The sequence below is a fragment of the Peromyscus californicus genome, unplaced genomic scaffold (assembly GCF_007827085.1).
Source record: "Peromyscus californicus insignis strain IS unplaced genomic scaffold, ASM782708v3 Scaffold_21__1_contigs__length_65335640, whole genome shotgun sequence".
In the NCBI taxonomy this organism is placed as follows: Eukaryota; Metazoa; Chordata; class Mammalia; order Rodentia; family Cricetidae; genus Peromyscus; species Peromyscus californicus.
Genome location: NW_026294514.1, coordinates 20,122,937 through 20,148,138, shown reverse-complemented (window position 1 = coordinate 20,148,138; position 25,202 = coordinate 20,122,937). Strand labels below are relative to the sequence as shown.

The window sequence follows — 25,202 nt, the reverse complement described above, 5'->3', positions numbered from 1 at the left end:
ATTCCTAAAGTCCACATTTCTTTCCTTCTGTCTTTTTTATTTTATTTTTGTGGTTATGGGGGCAGAATCTTGCTGTATAGCCCATGCTGGGCTTCGATCCACTATCTTCCTGCCTACAAATCCCTGAGTCCCAGGATTAGGGGCATGAGCCAGCATGTCTGGCAGTCAGTGAACACTTTAAGAACTTGTTAACTGATCCTAATGGCATAAAGTATTTTTGAAGGAGATATTTATTAAGATACATGCTGAGCTGTCATATGAGGGGAACCTCCATATACATAGGATTTTTTTTTCTCAACAGTAATTAGGCATGCCCAGATTTTGCTGAGGATCTATTAGCTTGAAATCTCCCTAAGATCCTGCACTGATTCACTAGCACTTCATCTTTGTTTCCACACCCAACTAGTTTTAAGGAGCCACTCAATTAGATTTAAAGGTAAGGTCTAGCAAATGCACCAATTATCTTGGCTTACCTCTTATAGTCAGACTTTGAAACTTAGATTTCAAAGCATTTCAGATTGGAAAATAAGAGTCTCCAGCTGCTCTGCTCAGGGCTCAGAGTTCTGTTACCAAAAAGTTGAATATGTTAGTATTTACAATCCCAGCATTCTGGATTTTGAGTATGAAGGACCATGAACTTGAGAGCAATTTGGGGCTATAAAGTGAGTCTGAGATTAGCCTGAAGTACATGGTATAATTATCTCTCAAAAACCACACACACACACACACACACACACACACACACACACACACACACAAAAGACAGAAAAATGACTAGGTACTGGGAGAGGGACTGCATATGTGCTGTCGATTTGCTTATCTTTGGTTTTCCATACAGTCATCTACCCCTTTCTTCTATATAAAACATACCAGTTCCTCAGAGATGACAAGCTAGAACCATAGAGTGGAGTAGAGTATTCCTCTATTATGTTCAGATGTGGCTCATCATCTTGTGATGAGCTACAAATTAGTGGACATATTTTATATCCCTCTTGACCTTCTGTTTCTTACATGGTGCAGCAAGGACAGGAAAATGACAATAAAACTAATAGGAGGGCTGAGAAAAGGGTCAGTGGGTAAAGTGCTTGCTATGTAAGAATGAGGCTCTGAGTTTTGATCCCCAGCTCACATGTAAAAATCTGGGTGGAGCCTAGCTATAATACCAGTGCTGGGAGACGGAGGCAGGGATCCCAGGAGAGCTGGCCATTGAGTGTAGTTAATTGGTGAACTCCAGGTCAGCCAATGAGAAGCCCTATCCCCCCAATCAGGAGAGCACGCTAAGAAGATACCTGAGGTCTACACCTCTGGCTTCAACAGGTGCATCCAACATCACCCACATACAACTCTCATTGGGTAAGAAGAAAAATGTGGCTAGATATGCACAATAGCTCCTGGTCTTTATAATACCAAGACTTGCTGTAGTAGTGAAGTAATGTCTTAGAGGAACCCTGATTTTGTTTTGTGAAGTAACAGTCTTTTGTTTTTGTAGCATCTCACCTTTCTGGAAATTTATTCTCATTTCTTTTGTGATTATATGACTTTTATACCATTATAGGATGTTACACTACATTCTTAACCCTGAATCCCCAGGATTAGTTTCTGTTAGTCTCATGGTAGCTAACAGAAACTAACAGAGTTCTCAATGTTTCAATTTTTTTTCCACCTAGTAAATTAGATACAAAAATACCAAAGTCAAATTTCTCCTTTGCTGGTAATTAAGCTTTGTTAATTTGCTGTTTCTTCAGACCATCCAACTCATCATCAATTTAATGAGTTGTCTTATTGTCAGGTTTACTATATACTTGCTTGAACAAAGCTTAAAAGCAAGATGAAGTTGGTGCAGTTAAATAAGCCAATAATTTAATAACCCACCAAAATAATTTTTTAGAGAAGGATCACACCGAACAATCTTCTTTTTATATGTTTGTGTGTTTGTATGGCCAATTATAAGATAGATGTATATGCATATATACACAAAGAATAATAATTAACAGTAGACACAGACCTTTAAATGACAGAGATGATGAGAGAAGAATATCTGTTGTGAACATACCTAAGGAAGACATAAAACAAGATAAACTGAAAATAAAATAACCACTGAACTTTGGGTATCCAAAATAGAAACCTGTTTTTTTATCTCAGCAAGAAAATGGCTATTTAGATTTGTTCACTAAATAAAATACTGCTACCCTTCATTAGAGTATATGATTTCAGAAACCAATGGTATAATAAAGTGGAAATGCTGAAAAGAAACATCCAAGTAATGCTATCTGTTCAGTGAAGTGCTTTTTTAAAACAGGGATAAATGACATTTCCAAATAAGTAAAAACTGACAAAACTCAATTTTTTCTTTTCTTTTCTTCTTTTTTTTTGCACCCCAGGATTAGGAATGTTCATTCTTGAGAGAGAGAGAGAGAGAGAGAGAGAGGGAGAGGAAAGGGGAGGGAGGGGAGGAGGGAGAGGAAGAGAGGGAGAGAGGGAGGGAGAGAAAGAGAGAATTATCTTGTAGGCATGGCCACTTTCCATTCTGGGTCCTTTCTGTCTTTATAGCATCTACTGCAGGTAACAGAGAAGCCGCCCCAGCAGCATCTAATGTAGCTGTTCTCACACTCTTTCTGAAATCAGTGATTCCCTCTTCTAACATGTTCACAAAATCTTCAAGCACAACATCCTAACTGGCTTCTAAAGAAACTTCACAGGATTTTCTCAAGTATCCGAGTTTCTTCAGTACCCGTATTCTTAGCAATAGTCGTTACAGGAGTTAAGTGCTATTTCAGTTCTACCACTGCCCTCATCTTTACCAGTACACTGTAATGAGGCCAAGCAGAACTCTCCCCACCCCCAACAATGCCGCGGCCTTCTACAGCTGCTCTTACAAGATTGGGAGCATCTGTAACTCCTCTCGTATAGTTCAACACCACTTGTCCTCCGAGCCATAGGACAGCCACTCTGATAGTTCAGCCAGTCATTTATTTAGCTTTTCAATTTGAACTTTGTCACCTGTTCAAGATCTAGTTTCAGCCCCTCTTCTCCAAACACTGAACCATCAGTAGCAATAGCCACATCTTTTTCTTTTTAAATTATTTTATTTTTTGAGATAACTAAATCATTTCCCTCTTTCCTTTCCTCCACTGAAACCCTACTATATAACTGTCCCTCCTTTACTTCAAAGTCTCCTTTTTTTCAATAATGGTTGTTACATGCATGTATGTATATGTATATACATATATATTCCTAAATATAACCTGCTTAGTCTGTATGGTATTACTTGTGGTATGTTTTTGGCTGACCAGTTGGTATTGGATAACCAATTAGTGTGTTCTTCCTGGGGAATGTTACTTCTCCTGCTCTCAGCATCCCTTACTTGTCTGTAGTTCTCTGTGTAGGGTTGAGGCCTCCTGGGCTTTCCCCTGTCCACTTTGGCATGTCTGTTGTTGTCATTGTTCAGCTTATGTTTAGGTAGTCTGCTGGTGAGACTTTATGGGTTTGGCTTCTGAAATTTAATAGGAGACACAATCTCTAAACTAACTCCCTAATTTTTGTCTCTTACAATTTTTCCAATCCTCCTCCTTCAGTGTTCCCTGAACCTTAGGGGCAGGAGTTGTTTTGTAGATATATATTCATTGGGAGTGGACTCTACTATGCAGTTTGATAGGTTGTGGTTTTCTGTACCGATGCCCATCTTTTTTAAAGAGAAGTTTCCTTGACAAGGGGTGAGGACAAATATTTAGAATGTAGTTAGGGATTATGATGGTATAATAAAGTGGTAGTTGTAACTTCTTCTCTAAGATCCATGATTTCACTAGGCCTGAGTAGTTGGCTAGATTTCAAGTACTAGATATTATTTCCCTTTTCTTTAGTGGGTCTTAGCAATTATATAGCTACTGGTTACTGCCTAGGTATGTGTGCCACTGTTATACCCTTAGGGTTATTGTGCCACACCAGTCATTGTGATTCATAGGTGTCATAGCTGGGTAGGATTGTTGGTTGCTTCCCTCCTTTAGAAGCTTGCATGTTCTTTCAGGTACCATAAAAGCTAGTCCCCAGAGAGGAGAATAGGTACATCTTTAAGCTGGTGCTATTATCTACAACCCTGAGCTTTGACTGCTACAACCTGAAAAGCAACTTTTATCCCATTCAATAGAAGTATACTTAGAATTTTTCCATCAATGTCTTCAGTGATTAGAACCAAAGACTTCTGGTGAGCATGGAAATATCAAGAGTAGGTACAATAGACTGGACACTAGAAGTTTCCTTTTCACTCAACAGAACATAGGCATCTTGGAAAAGCACATTTTCAACCTTTGGATGTATTAAAAACACATTGGGAAATATATCCTTGATCAAATGTCATGCCTTCAATATAATTCATCATCGAAGGTTTTCTATCCTTTAATGATTCCTTTTTTTTTTCCCCAAACTTTTGTCATCAAGTAAAAAATGATGTTTCCATTCCATTTGCAGAAATTGTAGCAACTTAAGAAATTTCTTCCCTGATTGTCACAGGTTTATATTGTTTTTTAAGATCGCCAATTAATAGCATCAGTAGCCAGCATGGCACTTCTCCTGATTTTCACTGGATTAGCACCTTTGCTGATCTTGTCAAAGCCTTCCTTAGCAATAGAGTATGCCAAAACAGTATCAATGGTGGTGCCATCCACAGTCTCATTTGTGTTACTGGCAAGGTCTTGAACAAATTTAATATTTTCATATTTACCCTTCAAATATATTGCCTTTGCAATAGTGATGCCATCTTTTGTTATTTTGGGACTTCCCCAACTCCTGTTCAGTAGTTGTTGTTCTTCACTTTGGCACCATGGTAATGGCTATAGCATTGGCTAAAAGGTGTTGTTGGTTGGTTGAACATGAAGAGTTGCGTTTCTGCACAAAATTTTAAAATCTTTAACAGAGGCCTGAGTGAGTTGAGGAGCCAATGCCTGGGAAACTGGTCTCATCTGTGAAAGAATTGTGGGTAGTGGAAACATTTCTGCACTGTGTTGGTGAGAGAGCTATTGATGAGGCAGGTGGTCAGCCATGAGTGAAGGACAGAAAATGGGCATTAAATACATTTTCATAAGATATTCAGGCTAAGGAAAAATCATACTTGTTTTAAACTCATATCTACAGAAAAGAAAGAAAGAATGATTGGAAATGGTAAATATATGGATCTGGAATATGTAAACCACATGTTTCCAAATAATATAGATGATAAAAATCAATAATATGAAATGTTTTTAGATGATACAAATCAATAATATGAAATGTTTTTAAGTGGGTGATATTACAAATTGCATACCTTGTGTATTTATGTTATTATTTTAATTCCATATATTACTGAAGTGATGCCGATAGGAATGTTTGGCTATAAATGTATATGTAGAAAAGAATGGTATAAAATCTGTGGTCTGTGCCTGCCTAAAAAACTCTAAAACTTATAGTAAATGCAATACAAAGCAAAAGGCGGGGTGGGGGGAGAACCCTAGAAATCAAGGAATAATGAACCACAGATCTTTGTTCAGACTGAGTTGATAAACAATTCTAGGCTGATTAGGAAAAATGACCCAAAGCAAGAAAACGATCACTAAAGATATTACAGGTATTATTACAATAACCATGGACTATTATGAGCGATTATGTGCTAATCAATGAAAACGTTAAGACCAAATAGTTTGATGATTTGCAACAAAATTATCAAATATTACTAAAGAGAAAACATGATAGACATTTTATCATTTAGAAACACTTACTTGATAATTAACAATCTTTCCACATGGAATTTCAGGCCTAGATGTTTTCACTGATTAAAAATTTTGAAATGGATTTGCAAATAATTACAATTCTATAAAAACTCCTTGAAAGGATAAAGGAGAAAAAAAATACTTCCCACTTCCTATGAGGCCAGCACTAGCTTGATTCTGACACTACACAAAAATGTAAGAAAGCAGCAAAAATATATCTGCTTTCACTGTAGCCAACAAAACATCCAAAGTAAATATCAAACAGAATGTGGCACAGTAGTCTAATCATGATCACACTCATTATGAGAGGAAGGAAAATGATTAAACACTGAACATTTAAATAAAAATTAATGCCAAAAGTAATGTGACAAAATTCAACCCCACTTATAATGACAACATATCAGCTACATAGACCCTTTCTCAAGACGGACAAAACACATTCAGACCACTGTTCCATAAGCATACATACCTTAGGACATCTCTCATTTGCCTATCTATGTATAGACCGGGAAGTTTGATAAAAGAATTACACCAGTAAGATAGACCAGTCGGATGTGTACATGGTATTTGCACAGGCATTAGTTATTAAAGGACCACCTCAAAATCCTTTGGGAAGCAGAAGATGCATATGAGAAAAAAATCTTCAGAGGTGTTGGCAAACAAACCCCTGAACCAAATCTGATTTGAAAGTAGTTATATTGGAACACAGCCCAGCCATCCATGATGTGTATGGCCTGTAGCTACTCTCATATTACAAAGGTAGAGCTGACTAGTTAGATCCTGTGGGCCACAAAGCCCAAAGTATTTACTGTCTGACTCTTCACAGAAAAAGTTTCTAACCTCTGGTCTAAAGGAAAACAATTCCAGAGAAGAAGAAGAAGAAGAGTTTTCTAGGTGAGCAAATACCAGTTGAGAAGTCTGACCCAGTTCCTTTTTCTAGGACAGCTCTTTCTTTTCCTTACATAGTCATTTCTTACAACTAGATATTCTCTCTTGATATTTAGTCATCATCAATTTGCAATATTAGTGAGCTAACCAAACCTTGTGTTAAAGGGGAGATTCAATCATACATGTCTTTCTTTAGGTCTCCATAGTCTAAGATGTAATACTGGAAAGCTCTTGCTTCAGTAACTACATTTCAAAGCCAAAATCTAGACTGTAGGTTCAAGCATAAAAGTGGTTAAGTGCACTTGCTGCTTTTGCAGAGGGCCTGGACTTGTTTCTCAGCACCCACCCACCTCTGTAAGTCCAGTTCTGGGGCCCCTTGCTCTCTCTTGCTTGCTATGGAACTGGGCATGCACATAGTGTACATGCATATATGCAGGCAAACACCCCCAAATAAAATTTTAAGTTAAAATAACACCCAGGGATATTGCAGCCAAAATTATTTAAACGTGTTTATTTCCATCATCAAGTTAAGAATTGACTATAAGTAAGCAAGGATGGAAATTTAAGGCATAGACTATCTTTTGGGGGATGTACTGGTTTATCTGAGTCCAATGGTGTCCACACTTAGATGTGTTTGCCTTGCATTTTTATTAGAGATGGGAATGCCACCAATGGTCACTAACTGATGGTCTGTGGTTAGTTTTTCACTTCTCTGAGATGCAGCGAGCCGTTATTCTTAGGTTTAGCAGCCCAAACTTATACTAATTACATATGCCTCAAATTGTACAGGTTCTCTAATATATGCTATCTATGTTCTGATTGGTCTACACTATAGTTATATCATTGAGTTATATTTGTTGTTTATATAAGCCATATTTTGACTTTAAATGCAAGAGTTGTCATTCTTCAAAAAAGTCAACCATGTACTTATTTGTTACATGTTTAAAACTTAATATTTTGAAGAAAAACGTTTTTCAGCGAGGAAGTACGTTGGATCAAAAAACTTGTTTAGTCCCTTCACATCTAGCAAACAGGCTTTTAACCATCCATAGTAAAGTGTAGGATAAATTATCCATTGTAAAACATTCATTCCACACACCATAAAGTTTTAGTGTGATTTGGTTCATTTAAATTTAATCTAGTACTGCAATGTCACTTAGTGTAATTTGACAGAATTTGTAAACATAAAAATGTGTGGGACACTAACTTCAGTTACAGTAACTTTACCAGAAATTTAATATGAAGAAATGAAAATTTTTCCTCTTTTGTATTTGATCATTTGTCATCAATTTCATAACCAAGTCAAAGTGAGTATTTAATAGAGAAATTTCCTAACTGAAGCAAAATGTAATAGAAGAATTTGAAAAAAATCCTTTGCTTTCCTTATGGTCTCTTCCATAAAGAACTCCCCTAATTCCATTGGTTTTTAATGAACTTTGCATCTTATTTATTGTCTCTGTTTCTCAGTCCAAACGGTTTTCAGATTGTTTCAGTCAGAATAGGTTATATTTAGTAACAAGTTATGATCATAATTTCAGTGCTTGAACACAGTGGAAATCTACTGTGGCTTATGCATTGAGCTCTCCTCCTCCTCCTCTCTAGAATGGTTTTAGAGCTATACTGTCTACACCAGTGGATTTGAAGGTCCTCAGGTGTATAAAACGATAGTCAGTTTTCCTGTTGGTCAGTACTAGGCACATGGCTCCAACCTAAGTACAAAGAAGGCTGGACTATATAGGGGTAGCACTGAGGTATTTGGAGACAGTCTGTACCCCAGTCAGTTATATCTTGCTTGTTTCTTGTCGTGTCTCACTATAATGCTTTAGTAGCCACATTGCTTGGGAAAATAATTAAACTCACCTGTGCAAACTGTGTATGGTATGGCTCTTGCTTATTCTCCAAACTTCATTATTGGCATTTATTATTACTAAATATTTTCTATATTAAGCTAATTTTAAATATTATTTTGTTTGAAAAATCACTTTGTTCATATTTATGATAAAAGTGTGATTTTTTTTTAAAAAAATGTACAAAATTTGCAATGTAATAACGTCAAGAGAAATCCTGCTGCATATGGTATTTTCATTCATAGTACAGGCAACTAAAATCTTTTAGAAGTAGCCTTTTAGAAATACTGATATAAAATCCTACTATACTTATTAAATACTGTGTAGCAAAGTTACAATAGCCTTGTTTATCTGACAGAAAATTGTTTCTTTAATATGTTTTCTGGCTGAGTTCATATGAATATTCTATTATAAAGTTTATTATTACTGTTTTCAAGACAGGGTCTCACTATGTAGCTCTGGCTGTCTTAAAACTCACTATATAGACCAGACTGCCCTTGAGCTCACAGAGCTCAACCTGCCTCTGCCTCCTGAGTGTTGGGATTAAAGGCATGTGTTACCACAGCTGGCCTTTTTGTTTTTTGTTTTTCATTTTGGTTTCCATTATATATTTTCTAATCTTTAGCTTTTGGAACAGTTTTGTGTTCACAGAAAAACTGAGTAAATACCAGAGTTCCTGTGTACTTTCTGTTCCCCCAAATATACTCAGAATCAACATCCATACCAAATACTATTACTGATGAACCTATATTGATACGTTATTATCACCTGTAATTATCATTATGGTTCATTGTGGGGTAGTCTATGATTTTGATAATAAATTCATCTTAGGTACTTATTTTTTTTAAAAAAATAAAGGTTCATGTTTTTCTATTACATAGTTATTAGTTCCAAGTTATACCTTTATGTTTTTGGTGATTATTTTTTTGTTGGTAGTCTATATCTATTCATTTTCCCCCTTCCCCTTTCTCTTCCCCTCCATCTCTTCCTTCTTCCCTTCTTCCCCACTTTCATCCTCCCCTCATACCATGTATGATTCCAGTTATTTATTTTTCTAGTTGATGTGGTTATAGTATTTTCATGAAATCATTTGCAATCTAAAATTATAGGTTCAAAGAATGCCCTGCCAAAAGATAGAGAAACTAAGAGGCTTCAACCTTTATTTCAAAACATGTATGAAAGTAGAGCTCCTTATAAACTCTTTATGTTCTCTGTACTGTAGAGTGAAGTCATTAGGTTTTTCACAAGATATTTATCTTTTTTTTTTTTTTTTTTTTTTTTTGGTTTTTCGAGACAGGGTTTCTCTGTGTAGCTTTGCGCCTTTCCTGGGACTCACTTGGTAGTCCAGGCTGGCCTCGAACTCACAGAGATCCGCCTGGCTCTGCCTCCCGAGTGCTGGGATTAAAGGCGTGCGCCACCACCGCCCGGCTCAAGATATTTATCTTAATAAACATCCAAAGACCCATGTCTTTGAGATAATTATTTGCAATGTAAGTCTGGTCATGGTGGCACATGCCTTCAGTCCAGCATTTGGGAGGCAGAGGCAGTTAGATTTCTGTGCATTTGAGGCCAGTCTGGGCCACAAAGCTTGTTCCAGGACAGCCCAGGCTATCTAGTGGAATACTATTAGAAAAAAAGAAAAGAAAGAAAGAAAAGCAAAAGAGAAAGAAAAGTAGTAGAGAATTCATATTTTTTTATATTATTGTCAATGCCTTTAAGTATTAGGTAGCCAATAGTGATACTTATATTGCACCAAGTAAAAATTACATAGTTAAGTACATTACAGTTTATTAAGTGAATTTAGGTATAGTTCAAATGGATTATCCAATACTTGGCATCCACTTTTACATGCAAAATTGTTTTTTAAAATTCTTCTTTTATACATTTCATCCTAACCATAGCCTCCCCTCCCTCCTCTCCTCCCAACCTGTCCCCTCACCTTCCCTCTGCCCTAGATCTACTCCTGTACTGGTTCCCTTCAGAAAAGAGCAGGCCTCCCAGGGATATCAACCCAACATAGCGTAACAAGTTACAATAGGACTGGGCACAAATCCTCATATCAAGGCTGAACAAGGCAATCCAGTAAGAGGAAAAGGATTCCAGAGCAGGCAAAAGAGTTAGAGACACCCCCATATCCACAGATGGGAGTCCCACAAGAACACCAAGCACACAACCATAACACATGCAGAGGACATAAACTTCATGATTGTCGCATCAGCCTCTGTCAGCCCTATGAGACCTGCTTAGTTGATTCTGCCAGCCATGCTCTCCTGTGTCTTCGATTCCTCTGGCTCCTACAATTCTTCCTTTCTCCCCCTCTTCCATGGTGTTTCCCAGAGCTACACTTAATGATTGGCTGTGGGTCTCTGTATCTGCTGCCTGAATCAGTTGCTGGGTGAAACCTCTCTGATGACCATTGACTAGGCACTGATCCTATGAGCATAGCAGAATGCCATTAGGAATCCTTTCATTGACTTTTTTTCATTTTCTTTTTGCCAGTCCTGTTTGGTTCTATCCTAGGTCTCTGGTCCTGATATCCAGGCAGTGTCAGGCCTGGGCTCTTGTGGTGTGGCCCTCAAGTTGGGCCAGTCATTGGTTGGCTACTCCTACAAGTTCTGAGCCACCATTATTCCAGCTTATCCTGCAGGCAGGACAAATTGTAGATTGAAGTTTTGTGGTGGGTTTGTGGTCCCAGTCCCACCACTGGAAGCCTTGCCTGGTTATAGAAGAAGGCCAGTTCAGGCTCAGTACCCTTATTTTACAGGATGTTGGAATTATCATTTTTGTTTCATTTTTACTTTGGCTCAGCCCCATGTAAGCCCTTAGCATTAATGACATATTAAATTACAGAAGGATTATCTACTGTTAGGTACATAATATTGCCTAAAGCCAAGTACTCGTGTAGTTGAATGGTGAGGAATCAAGTTACCTTCTTTGATAAGAAGTCAGCCTGTCATCTCTGATGCAGTGTAGATATTTATAGAAATGGGATTTCATGAAAGCCGTCAGGGAAGTTGTGAGCACTCTGAAGAGCTGACTGACTTTGGGCTGTGACTAACAGTGTTTGCTTTGTCCACAGTAACTCTAGTACTGAATGGAGGTGGCTTGTAGACAGAGCGCAAGTTGGCAGCCGATGGACTTGGCTTCAAGCTCAGATTTCAGAGCTAGAATACAAAATCCAGCAACTAACCGATATTCACAGGCATATTCGTGCCTCCAAGGTATTCTCAGTGTTCTATTTTTGTTAAAATTGTTACCTGTATAATCTCTCCCCATTTCTGCATACAAAATAATTTTTATTAAGTTTCATAAAAGTAGCTAGTTTAAGATATTCATACATTAATTTCTTAAAATTGATGCTACTTTAGTAAAGCCTTTAGATATACTAACTGAGTTCTGGTTGATAAAAATAGTATACATTTTTTTCAAAAATTTTATTATGGTCATATATATGTATATCACAATTTGCCATCTTACTCATTTTTATGTAAACAATTTCATAGTATTAAGTATTTTAATAATATTAGGCATCCATTTTCATAACTCTTTTCATCTTTTAAAACTGAAAATTCTATACCTATTAAACAGTGACTGTCTAGTTTTCCTTCTCCCTAACCTTAATAACCATGTCTGTTTTCAAGTATCTCAAGTATGTGGAAACATAATAGTTATCTTTTTATGACTGGCTTATTTTATAGCCTACTGTCCTCCCATTTTATGTACATTGTAGTATAAATTTGAATCTTTCCTTTTCAAAAGCTGAATAATTGTATATTTATCACATTTTATTTATCCAGTGATAGATTTAAGTTGTTCCGAATTTTAACTGTTGTGAGTATGCTATAAATAGAGTGCAGAAAGTTTCTCTTCAGGGCACTCTTTTCAGTAGAACATGGTGTGTGCCTTTAATCCCAGTACTTGGGGAAGGGAGGCAAGTGGATTTCTTTGAGTTCAAGGTCTCCTTGCCTACACAGTGAGTTCCAAGTCAGCCAGGGCTCCATAGTGAGAGCCTTTCTCAGAAACAACCAAACACAAAAACACAGCACTCTTTCAATTCTTTTAGCTATACATCTAGAAATGGAATTGCAGGATTGCATGGTAATTCAAGTGTTAATTTTTAATGAACTGTATTATACAGTTGTTCCAATTACTCCAAGTTGTGGCCAATATTCTGCTTTTTTACTTTTTAAAAAAATGATAATAATACTGGATGTAAGGTGATATCTCTTCAGTTTTGATTTATACTTCTCTAATATTAATATTTATGATGTTGAGCATATTTTTTATGTTTACTGGTTATTTGTATATATTTTATGGAGAAATGTCTAGACATCAAGTCTTTTGCTTTGCTTATTTCTAGCTGGCTTTGTTGTTGCTGAACTTTAGGAGTTCTTTGTATATTCTAGATAATTGTTTCTCTAATATGTGCTTTCCAAATCTTTTCTACCATTTTATTTGTTGTAATTTTAGTTTTTATATTCTTTTCATGAAGTCTAATTTATCTATTCTGTTTCTATCTGTGCCTTTGGTGTTCCTATGTTTTCTTCAAGAGTTTATAGTTTTAGGTCTTATAGTGAGGCATTTGGTCCATTTTGAGTTACCTTTTTTTTTTTTTTTTGTCTGTTTATTTATTTTTATTTATTTATTTATTTTGGTTTTTCTTTTTTTTTTATTTTTTTTTATTAATTTATTTTGCAATACAATTCAGTTCTACATATCAGAGTTACCTTTTATATGTGGAGTTAGACACAGTCTAACTTCCATTCTTTTGCATATAGCTCTCCAGCTTCCCTAGGGCCAAATTATTTGGAAAGATTTTGCTTTCTCTATTGAATGGTTTTGACACCATTCTCAAAATCATTTGACCATATATGTAAATATTTTATTTCTCTGTTCTTTGTTCTATTGGTCTATATGTCTGTCTACCTTTGTCTGTTATTACATTATTTTGATTACTCTAGTCACTATAGAATCAGGGATTGCAAGTCTTCCAGTTTTGGGTTTATGTTTTTGTTTATCAAATAAAAATTCAACATGCCACATGAGACAAAGTGAAAGCAGTGCTAAGGGCACACAAAACAAAACAAAACAAAAGTCTCTGTGCACCAACCTGATTTTAAATGTTAAATAACCATTAGAAGAGCAGTCAGACCCAAAAACTAGCCAAGGAAAGGAAATAATACAAATTAGAGATAAATGTAAATGAGGATAGAAAAAAAATCAAAGGTTTGGAGTTTGTTTAGTTGTTTTGAGACAAGGTCTGACTATGTAGCCTAGCTGTCCTCAACCAACTCTTCTGTTTCAGCCTCCTGAGTGTCAATTATACATTATGTGCTACTAACCCAGCTTTGAGAAATCACTGAGAAAGCCAGATGTTGTGGTACATACTGATAGTTACAGCGCTTTAGGGTAGAGACAAGCCGATCCCTTGTATCCTCCCATTCCCCTTTACCTTCTTCCATCTTTTTAAATTTACCTCCTTTCTCCTCCCTAGAAAGCACCTCCTTCCCCATTTCCCTAGTCTGATTACTACCTTGTTCCCCTCTCTATTGCTCCTCAACCCCCCTATCCTGGCAATGGTCCCATTTTACTTTATTGCTTTCTATAGTTACTACAGACTATGCACTCATATCTCAAGATTTGGAGGTAGGAGCCTCCAATAAGAGAACATGCAGTTTGGCTTTCTGGGTCTTGCTTGCCTCTCTCAATATGATCTTTTCTAGTTCCATCCACTCACCTGCAAAGTTCATGGTTTCATTTTTCTCTACAGCCGAATTATATTCTATAGCATGTATGGACCACAGTTTCACTGTCCATTCATCAGTTGTAAGATTGTTTCCATGTGTTAGCTATTGGGAATAGAATAGCAGTGAACACAGCTGAGGAAGGACCTGTAGAGTAGGATGTCAAGTCCTTTGGGCATATGCCCAGGAGTGGTACAGTTGCGTCAGATGGTCGACTTATTTTTAGCTTTTTGAGAATTCCCCACCGTTTTCCACAGAGCCTGCACCAGTTTGCAGTACCACTAACCACTAACAGGGAATGAGGGGTTCCTTTCCCCTGAATCTTCTCCAGCATTTAATATGTTGTTGATATTTTTGCTGATCTTTTCTGTTCTGACTGGGATCATATGAAATCACAAAGTTGTTTTGCATTTCCCTAATTGCTAGGGATGATGAACATCTTTTTAGATATTCCTCAGTCATCTTTTCTCCATTCTTTCCCTCTCCACTTAGGTCCTAGGCCCATTTTTTGAATGTGTCATTTGTTGTTGTTGTTGTTGTTGTTTTGGACTCTGTATTTTCAGTTCTTTGTATGTTCTAGATACTAAACCTCTGTCAGATGTGCAGGTGACCAACATCCTCTGGGCTTCCTTTCACCTGCTTGTTTCTTTAGTTGTGCAGAGGCTTTTTACTTTCATGAAATCTCAGTGATTGTTAGCTTTAAGTCTTGGGGAAAATGGAGTTCTTGGGAAAACTGCCTATGTTTTCTTCTAGCAGTTTGTTTGTTTAGTCTTCAATCCATTTAGAGTCAGATTTTGTGCAAGGTGATGGAAAATAGATCTAATCTCATTCTTCTGCATGTGGACATCAGTTTTTTCTCAGCACCATTTGTTAAAGATGCTTTCTTTTTTCCAGCATATGTTTTTGGCCTCTTTGTCAAATATTAAGTGGCTGAAGTTAGATGTGCTCATGTTTAGGTCTTTGATTTTATTTCATTGGCCCACATGTCTGTTTTTGTACCAATATATTGTTTTTATTATGTCTCTGTAACATACCTTAAAATCTGGAATTTTAATCCCCTCAGCATTGTTCTTTTTATTCAAAATTGTTTTGGCTATCCATGGTTCTTCTGTGGTTCCATATGAAGTTTATAGTACTTTTCTTTTCCTGTTTCTGTGAAGAATGAGATAGGGATTTTGATTTGGAGTACACTGAATTTGTAAATACATTTTTGTAGAACTGTCATTTTCACAATGTTAATACTAACAACCCATGAGCAATGCTGTCCTTCCATATCCTAATGTCTGTCTCTTTTTCAGAGGTCCCTCATTGCCTTGCCTTGGCTTACTCCTAGCTATTCTCCGAGGCTATTGTGAACAGGAGTGGTCTATGAGCTCCTTCTCTGTATGTTTGTTTTTGTGTACAGAAAAGCTGTTGATTTGTGCAGGTTGATTCTGTGTCTTGCCATGTGACTGAGTTTGTTTACTGTTTCTAGGAGTTTTCTGATAGAATTTTTGAATCTCTGTAGTAGTACATCATCTGAAAAGAAGGATAGTCTTACTTCTTTTCATATTTGTATTGAAGAATATGTTTTAAATTTTTTCTTGTTATTTTGAGCTTTAACTCATACATGGCTTAATATAAGGTCTTTTGGGAAAATGGTACAATGTATACTTAGGAATCTATATGCTGCTATTGAATAGGTCTATGTATGTCTGTTAAATCTATTTAGTCCACTGTGTTATGTCCTGTGCTTATTTACTTTTTATCTTACCTTCAATAGTGAGTTATTATTGTGCAACTATTTCTTCACTTTGTTTTGCTTCCTGTATTTTGATGGTCAGTTATTAGCTGTATAAATGTTTATAATTGTTATGTCTCTACTGACTGACATTAGTATTACCACCCTGTTCTTTTGGTTGTTATTTGTGTGGTATGTTTTTCTATATCATTGGATTAAGAATGTCTTCTAGACAGGTTTACATTGATACATTTTTATTAATTTCTGATATTCTGTGACTTCTGATTGGAGGGTTTAATCTATTTATAATCAAAGTCATTAATTACAAGGATCAATTTACTTTTGACATCTTGTTGTTTGTTTTCTGAATGTTGTATGACTTTCTTTTTCTTTTGCATTACTGTCCTCTTTTTGTTCATTTTATTTTGTACTTTATTTTATTCTGGGGTAGGGTTTCAGTGTGAAGTGCTGGGTGGCCAGGAAGTTGATATGTAGATTGGTTTGGCTTTGAATTTACATATATTCTCCTTCTTCTGCCTCTCAAGTACTTTGGTTAAAGATTTACTTATTTTTGATGTTGAAAGTCCTTCTGTTTTTCTTTTGTGTATATATTATAGTTATTTTCTTTGTGGTTACTACTTGAGATTGCTTCTAACTTTACAAAATTTTAACATTCTAATTTGAATTTAAAACAGTACAACTTCAACAGTCTTCTTCCTTTATTATAAAATTCCACGTTGGTGTCTTTTATGCCACAAAACATAAATTAATAATTCTTTTAAATATACTGATCTCTTAAATAATAGAAGACAAGAGTGGAACCACAAACCATTGTTTTAGTACTGCTAGTTTTTATAATTCTCATTTATTTCCTTTTATGAGCTTTTTGTTCCAAGTTTTCTTTCTTAAAAAATCTCAATTATCCTATTGAATTTTTCTTCTATTCTGTTGATTTTCTCCTGTATGTTGCTCTCTTTTCTCTCCAGGTTATTGATTGATTCCTTTACTTCATTTATCTCTTTGAGTCCTCTTGGAGCTCACTGATCATTTTTGCTAGTAAGCTTTTTAGGCCTTTATCTGGAATTTTATCTTTTTTAGTATTTTTTAATTTAGTAGTTATTATTTTTTGGAGTTGTTATAGTGGGCTTTTGGTTTTGTGTATGTCTGCATTCCCTCTTGGTTTGGATATCTTTTCTAGTTTTGCGGAAATCTTTTTAGTGATTTGCATACTCCTGTGTATTCAATCCCCATTTCTTTTTGATGTGGCCCCTTTTTCCTTTTTCCCTTCCCTCTGCAGGTGGGGAGGTGAAACTGTGGTTGACTTTTCTTTTTCCTTTTCAGTCTATTATTTGTTTCTCTGTAATTTTCAGGTGCCCCATAACTTTTTTGGTAGATTTCCAAGTTCTGTTTCCCCCTTTCTTTGTGGAGCAAGGCTTTCTTTCTTTCTCTTCTTTCATTCTTTCTTCTTCCTTCCTTTTTTTTTTCTTGGCACTTCTCCTTAACTATGGCACAGGCATATGGAGATGGTTTCTAGTCCACTATCTTACTCTAGTGGCCCAATCACACAGGATAAAAAATAAGCTGTTTTTTAAAATAGTGTGTGTGTGTGTGTGTGTGTGTGTGTGTGTGCGCGCGCGCATGCTCTCATAGGCCAGAAGAGTATGTTGGATCCCTGGAGCTGGAGTTTTAGGTGGTTGTAGACTGCCCGACATAGGTGCTGTGATCCAAACTAAGTTCCTCTGAAAGAACAGTACATGTTCTTAACTGTTGAGCCATCTCTCCAGCCCCAATCATTCAGTTTTTTAAGAGAGAGAAACTGCATTTTTAATTTTACATCTATGTTTTCCATGAGGACAGTAGGATGTGATCACTTTTACTGTTTTTTACCCTCTAGGGGATAGTGATCTTAGAAGAATGTCAGCTTCCAAAAGACATTTTGAAAAAACAAATACAGTTTTCAAACCAAGCAGTTTCCTTAAACACTTCAGTGAATTCTCAGGTTCCCCAGCGGAGCCAAGAGCCTTTGCCAGAGCATGATTTTGAGATGTCACCAAGCAGTCCTACACTCCTTCTTCGAAACATAGAAAAACAGGTAAGCTTAGAGTGTCTGCTTTATCAAATAACTGTAGAGAAGTTTTTGCTTCTTAAACTACTGATAGGGTTTAGATATCAAATATCCTCCAAAAGTCATGTGTTCAGCATTAGTCTCTATCTCATAGTCCCAGTCCATGAGGTTCTGAAGGTTCTTGAAGGCTCATGAAGGTTCTGACCAGATCAATGTAGTGAAGTGATAGGTCTGTCATTTGTTAGAAGTTACAAGGTAGGGTCTTGTTGGAGAAAGTAGGCCACCAGGAACACATTTTGAGGGAAACCAACACTATGGCCAAGTGGGCTTCATTTTAGTGATGCAAGGATGGTTCAGTATATGCAAATCAGTTAATACAATACAGCATATACATATACTCAGGAGAGAAATTCAGAATCTTAATGATGCTTAACTGTACTAAAGTGTTAACTGTTTCTTTGTAGAGTGCACAGTTGACGGAGATCATTAACAGTTTGATTGCCCCTCTCAACTTGTCTCCAACTTCATCACCCCTCTCCTCTAAATCCTGTAGCCACAAATGTCTGGCTAATGGCATTTCAAGGAGGTAGGTATACTTGAAGAGTTTGGCTTCTAAATTCGGCTTATTTTAATTTTGTTGATCTATACCTGTTACAGCCATTTTTCTTCTACATTAAGGACTACAATAGTACAATCTAGATCATGGATACAGTTTTAGACATAAGTAAGTTCATGAGATTAATGTAAGTATAAAACCGTTCCATGAGGAAGTATAATTTCTAGGAATTTTAATGCTTCTAAAAATCATACTAGTGATAATATTAGCTATGGAAGTATTGCCTTATTACTATGACTTCCATTTTGTACTCCAGTTTACTATAACTTAAAGAAGGGCACAGAAGACTGGCACGTATCACCATAATGTTTAATCACAACATTAGTTATTTTAAAAACTTTGAAATATAACAAAAAGGAAAATGTATATCCTGATAAAAATCATATTAGGTATTAATATTAATGGAATGGCTATTCCACTCTAAAGTGTTAAATAAAAAGTTATTTTTATTTCTAATTGACTGTTCAGAAGGCTCGTTTTAAAATATTTCTAGTTTATTTATGCTCAGTCATTTTTCCCTGGTTCTATGATGAAAATAGTCTTTCTACTGATTTGATGTGGCTTTTGACATAGTGTCATTCTTTGCATCATTGATGCTTCACTTGGAAAGTAATACTTGCTGGTTGTATAGGACAACTATGAGTCTGTTTACAAGAACCCTGGTTTGGGGATTCATGATGAAAGTCAGTTACAAGTTGAGTCATAAAATGATGAATAAGCATTGTGGTTTCAGGCTAAATACATTTTCTATATCATTTGGCTTATTTAAATTATGCTTATAATCATGACTATATTACTGGACACACACACACACACACACACACACACAGAGTTAGGGTTTCTATTGCTGTGAAGAGACTCCATGACCATAGCAACTCTTACAAAGGAAATTTTTTTTTTTAGTTTTTTGAGACAGGGTTTATCTGTGTAGTTTTGGTGCCTGTCCTAGATCTTGTTCTGTAGACCAGGCTGGCCTCGAACTCACAGAGATCCTCCTGGCTCTCTCTCCTGAGTGCTGGGATTAAAGGTGTGTACCACCACTGCCTGGCTTAAAGGAAAAATATTTAGGTGGTGGCTTACAGTTTCAGAGGTTCAGTCCATTATCATCATGGCAGGAAGCATGGCAACATGCAGGTAGACATGGTGCTAGAGAAGTAGCTGAGTCCTACATCTTGCAGGCAGCAGGAAGTCAACTGAGACACTGGGCAGTATCCTGAGCATAGGAAACCTCAAAGCCTACCCCCACAATGACATACTTCCACCAACAAGGTCACACCCACTCCAACAATGCTACACCTCCTAGTAGTGCCACTCCCTATGGGGGCCAATTACATTCAACCTACCATATATATATCCAGTCTCTAGTAATATAAAAAGTCACATGTAATTTATACATATCTGAATGATGATAATATGCCAGTTATTGGTTTGTATGGGTATATAATCTTGAATAAAACCAGATCTGGGTTCTGTCCTTGTGATAGAGTGTCTAGTTGAGGAATAACTGATGCCATCTGTCTTAGTTAGGGTTTTACTGCTGTGAAGAGACACCATGACCACTGCAACTCTTATACAGGAAAACATTTAATGGGGTGGTTTACAGTTCAGAGGTTCAGTCCATTATCATCATGGTGGGACATGGCAGCATGCAGGTAGACATGGTTCTGGAGGAGCTGAGAGTTTTACATTTTGATATGTAGGCAACAGGAAGTGGTCTGTCTTACTGGGCATGGCTTGAGATATATATATATTTTGATATGTAGGCAACAGGAAGTGGTCTGTCTTACTGGGCATGGCTTGAGATATATATATATATATATATATATATATATATATATATATATATATATATATATATATATATATGACCTCAAAGCCCACCTCCATAGAGACACATTTCCTCCAACAAGGCCATACCTACTCCTACAAAGCCACACCTCCCTAATAATGCCATTCCCTTTGGGAGGCATTTTCTTTCAAACCACCTCACTATCATAGTCATTCAGATACATACATAACTTTAAACACTGATAAATGTTCTAAAAATTTTATTGCTAAAAATGTCATTTTGGAGCCAGGCAGGCATGGTAGCTCATGCCTATAATCCTAGGATTTGGGAGGCTGAGTCAAGAGGATTGCTAGTTTAAGGCCAGCCTGTGAGTTATACAGTGAGACCTTGTCTTAAAAAAACAGTCTGAGGAGATGGCTCAGTGGTTAAGAGCACAAACTGCTCTTGCCAAGACCTGAAATTGGTTCCCAGCACCCAAGTCAAATGGCTTATATCCTGTAATTCTAGCTCCAAGGACTCTGATACTCTTCTGGGTTTCACAGGCACCTGTATTCATATGTTCACATACCCACACAAGATACACATACACATAAACACATAATTAAAAATAAAAACCAAGCACAAAACTTGGAATTAGAGTTGAGATAGTCCCAATTTAGCTAAGTGGTAGCAGCATAATCTTGTATATTTCCCTATATTACAGGAAGAGAATAGTCAAAATGGGCATGGTGATACATTTCTGTTATCCTAGCTACTTGCAAAGCTGGGGCAGGAGCATTGCAAGAGCTGGAGATGTGGCTGAGTTGTAGAACACTTGACTAGCATGTGTGATGCTCTGCCTTCACTTACTACTACTCAAAGAGAAAACATGGGACTAATCAGTTATTTCATAGTAGTTTTGAATATCAGATAACAGTTGTGATTTATTTTGTTAAAGTTTTTACATATTACCTGTCTTCTGTTTTGGACCTTATATAAACTTCAAAAAAGTAGAGTTTCTTTAGTTTATCTTGTTAAATTGAGGTTTTGAACACTTGATCAGTAAGAGACATTATGAACATCAATTAATATTGAATGAATGAAATATTTGTCATCTTTCAGTTAGTATAAGAAAAATATCTGAAATGATCGGCTTTGCATTTGGATATATTTATTTTGGCTTTCAGTTTTAGAGGTTCACATCAGCTGGTCCCATTCCTTAGCTTGAGGCTGACAGTGAGGCAGCACACTCTGGCAAGAGTATTTGGTGGAACAAAGCAGCCCGCTCATCAGGAACCAGGGAGCAAAAAGGAAGACAGAGAGTCCAAGTTCTCAAGCATCCTTCTTAAGGTCATCCCTCTTATGGCTCCAGAACCTCTCTATAGTCTATCTCTCTGTCTCACTGCTAAAGGTTCCACCACCCTCTATGGATGCCAGCCTCTGTGCCAACTCTTTAGCATGTAGACATTTGATAGACCAGGCTCCAAACTATGCCAATATGTTTTGCAATTTCTTGCAGATAAGTGACATTCTTAAAACAATGTTGAGGGGCTGCTGGGGTTATATCTCAGCAGATACAGTGTTAGCCTACATGAGGCTCTAGATTCCATGCCCATTATGACATATTCTGGATACGGAGGTTCACACCTCTAGTTGTAGCATTGAGGAAGTTGGGGTAGGAGGTTCAGGGTTTTGAGGCCAGTCTGGGATGTAGGAGACCCTGTATCCAAAAAAAAAAAAAAAAAAAAAAAAAGGAAAGGGAAAAGGAAATTGTACTTATTTTACCCTGCAATAGTCACATCAGCATTCTCAGTATTCTGGTGCTCTCACTACTGCTCCTATTGGTTTTGCTTCTCATCTAATTTGCCTCTGGATTGGAGCACACAAAAACTGGAGAGATGACTCAACAGTTCCCAGTGCTTGCTGCCCTATCCTAGGGATCAGATTTCCTGATCCTAGCACCTGTGCTGAGTGGTTCTTAAATGCCTGTAACTCGTACTCCAAAGAGCTCCTCTTCTGCTCTCCATAAGCATCTGAACACATAAGCACACACACGCTTAACAGTAACGGAAGCCTGCGTCCATGCCATTCTGAAATCTCTGGGTTAAATGGAGGCCTTTTGTGATTTTCGCTGCATTCTGTACAGCTGACATGTCATAGAAGTAACTTCCCAAGTAAAACGTTTTACGTCTTCTATCAAAGTGTACTCATTCTAGCTTTCCATCATGGTGTATCATAATGTTGCATATTATGGAAGAAATTTAAATTTTAAAGTTTAGCCTTTTTTTAATGTAACTTTTGGAGGGTCAAATAAAACTATTTATGATAAATATTTTTAAATATTTAGGTCATTTTTAGAAGTATCTTAAAACCTCTTCTCATTTTAGTGTCTTTAACTCACTGTTAGTTATTTTCTGGGGAACTTGTTTGTGTACTTATTATTCACTGATTTCCTAACCCTTGTTTATTAACTAAGGGAACTATCTACCTGAAAGTGCCAAGGTTGGATTTAACCTTTAGGTTGTTTAGTCCTAGCACTAAAGCCTGAGAGGAGTCACTGAGAACCAAATAACTATGTTTAAATGTCCAAATAAATGAAGCATTGCATTCTGCCAATGAGGTAGTTATAAGTTTTTAGACTTGATATTCTAAAATGAACGTAAGATGCTATATATTATCTCTGAGAAAGTGAATTTCCACTTGAAACAAGGTCTAAATTTTTGTTTGATTTTTCCCTTAATGAGTTCCAGAATGGGGTATTTAATTAAATTCCACTGAATCATTGCCATACTATTTCCATTAATGGTAATTATCTCCTGTGAAATGCAACCATTCCTTCTAATTGGGTGTCACAATTGAAAAGCTGCAGATATGTTGTCAAACAAGTCACAATATAAAGTAATAGTTTTACCATCACAATGTTTTCAATACTCACTTCTCAGTTATGAGAATATTGTTTGCTAGCAATATTTTCCGAGTCATTGTTTTCAGTATAAGTTTGGATTCTGATAGATGACACTAATTATCATATTAGCAAGATGTATGATGTCAACGGGGAAATGAAACTTCCCTGCTGTATTTTTAAAGTAGTGCCAATAGGAGTTATTTTTATTTGTAAAACGGCTTCTTTTTGTTTTTATCTCTAATGATGTAAGTGTGAAGGTTGTTGAGTGGTCACATAATGCTCTGCCATTGTACACTACAGTTGGATCACCCATCAGCCAGTATGCTGGTGGTCCCTTGGATCCCTGTGTCTGTCTAGTCTATCTCAAACTGACTTGTTACTTGTTGACTACTAAGTCAACTAGTGCTGGGCCACGTAACTGAAATCGGTACCTGTTGTGGTTGAAAAGTTTAACTTATATTCGCACATAAATATATTGCTATGTATTATATATCAGTATATTAGTATGTCATATGTAATATACTAATAATGTAAATGAAGTGTATTAACTTCAAATAGCTATCCAAAATTCCTATGACAGCTTATTCTGAATGATTACACTTAGGAACAGGTTCAGGTTGCCTTGAATAATATGTTCCACTGCAGAAACAATTTCATGAATATTTTTATGAACAAAAGAAAAACATACACCAAGGCACCTAACAAATACAGGGTTGGAGATTCAGGTACTCCAGTTGCAGCAGAGCGGGCATCTGTTAGCCTTTTCAAGTGCTGACTCTTGACATTCTTAGTTTTTGTGTTGGGAGAAGCTGGTGGTCTGGTAATAACTTAGTTATTAATACATTATTATATTATTAATATTTTCCTAAGGTTTTTCTACTGCCAGTTAAAATCAAACTAGATCAAATTCAGAGGCAGGTAACAAGTGGCTGTTCCGGACTACAGATAGCACATGCCTTCCTCTTGATGTGAAATAGTCCAACATAATCAAGAAGTTTTAACCGGGCAGTTTGGAAACTCTGACTTTTTCCTGGGAACTTCAGTTCACAAAACCTTAAATATAACATTAAAAATTGGTATAAAGAGAAATTATAGAATCATATTTTCCATATATAGCTTATTTCATTATTTTACAGTTATAACATTTATAAGTTTTAAAAGCTTCTAAACTATAATAGGATTGTAGCTGTTTCAGAATTCGCTGAAATTTGGTATGCAATGAACTTCTTTATTTAAGATGAATTAAAGATGCAGTGAGGAGACCTTGGTACTTTTTAAGCCTTTGGTTCTGATGTACTTTACCTAAATGCAAAAAGAAATTGGCATAAATAGTTAAAACTGTGTCGTATGTAAATTATTGATTTACAAGGAACATTCATTTTATACTAAAGAACATTTTAACTTTGAAGATGTACCTTTTGCAGGAGAAAATAGAAATTATTTCTATATTTTTGCCATGTAATTCTCTATTAATGTCAATTATTTTATCTATCGTTATCACAAAAATTGGCTAAAAGTGAATACTCTTGTATCATAATAAACCAAGAAAACTGACATTTAGTTTTCTTTGTCTTTTGTTCATTTTATTTCATCTATTCCAGTGCCTCAGAGAACTCAGACGAGCTCTCCTCCTCCAGTAGCTGGTTACTCACTCAGAAGCACAGTAAGAAAAGGAGGAAGGACAGGACGAGAATGAAATCTCCATCCTCGGCTGTCATGAGCACAGCTGCCCGAACAAGGCCGCTTCAGAGTTTCCATAAGAGAAAGCTCTACCGATTGAGCCCCACTTTTTACTGGACTCCTCAGGTAAGGCTGCATTTGGGGAACATGAAGAAAGATTTCACTGCAGTATATTTTGAGTACAATCGGATGTGAGTTATATATAGTTAGAATAATTGCATATAAAAAAAT

The 25,202-nt window shown here is 36.4% G+C and overlaps 2 protein-coding genes and 1 pseudogene across 9 annotated transcripts in view; 1 reads left to right on the top strand and 2 right to left on the bottom strand.

Annotated features, from left to right (window-relative positions):
- Positions 1-25,202, bottom strand: part of Rpe (ribulose-5-phosphate-3-epimerase) — a 91,390-nt gene that overhangs the window by 6,162 nt on the left and 60,026 nt on the right. Inside the window, exons 6-7 of one of the 3 annotated variants that reach the window (XR_008220853.1) lie at positions 2,006-2,053; positions 474-563 (exon numbers count right to left, since the gene is read on the bottom strand). The exons of the other annotated variants lie outside the window; for them this stretch is intronic. The gene's annotated coding sequence lies outside the window, so the exon portion shown is untranslated. The remainder of the gene's footprint in view (positions 1-473; positions 564-2,005; positions 2,054-25,202) is intronic. 3 annotated transcript variants of the gene reach the window in all.
- Positions 1-25,202, top strand: part of Kansl1l (KAT8 regulatory NSL complex subunit 1 like) — a 93,043-nt gene that overhangs the window by 28,259 nt on the left and 39,582 nt on the right. For all 6 annotated transcript variants that reach the window (XM_052749741.1, XM_052749742.1, XM_052749739.1 and 3 more), the window contains exons 3-6: positions 11,553-11,694; positions 17,832-18,029; positions 18,467-18,588; positions 24,893-25,097. In XM_052749741.1, the coding sequence (XP_052605701.1) occupies positions 11,553-11,694; positions 17,832-18,029; positions 18,467-18,588; positions 24,893-25,097 (667 nt within the window). The remainder of the gene's footprint in view (positions 1-11,552; positions 11,695-17,831; positions 18,030-18,466; positions 18,589-24,892; positions 25,098-25,202) is intronic.
- LOC128117631 (60 kDa heat shock protein, mitochondrial-like) lies at positions 488-9,730 on the bottom strand (annotated as a pseudogene).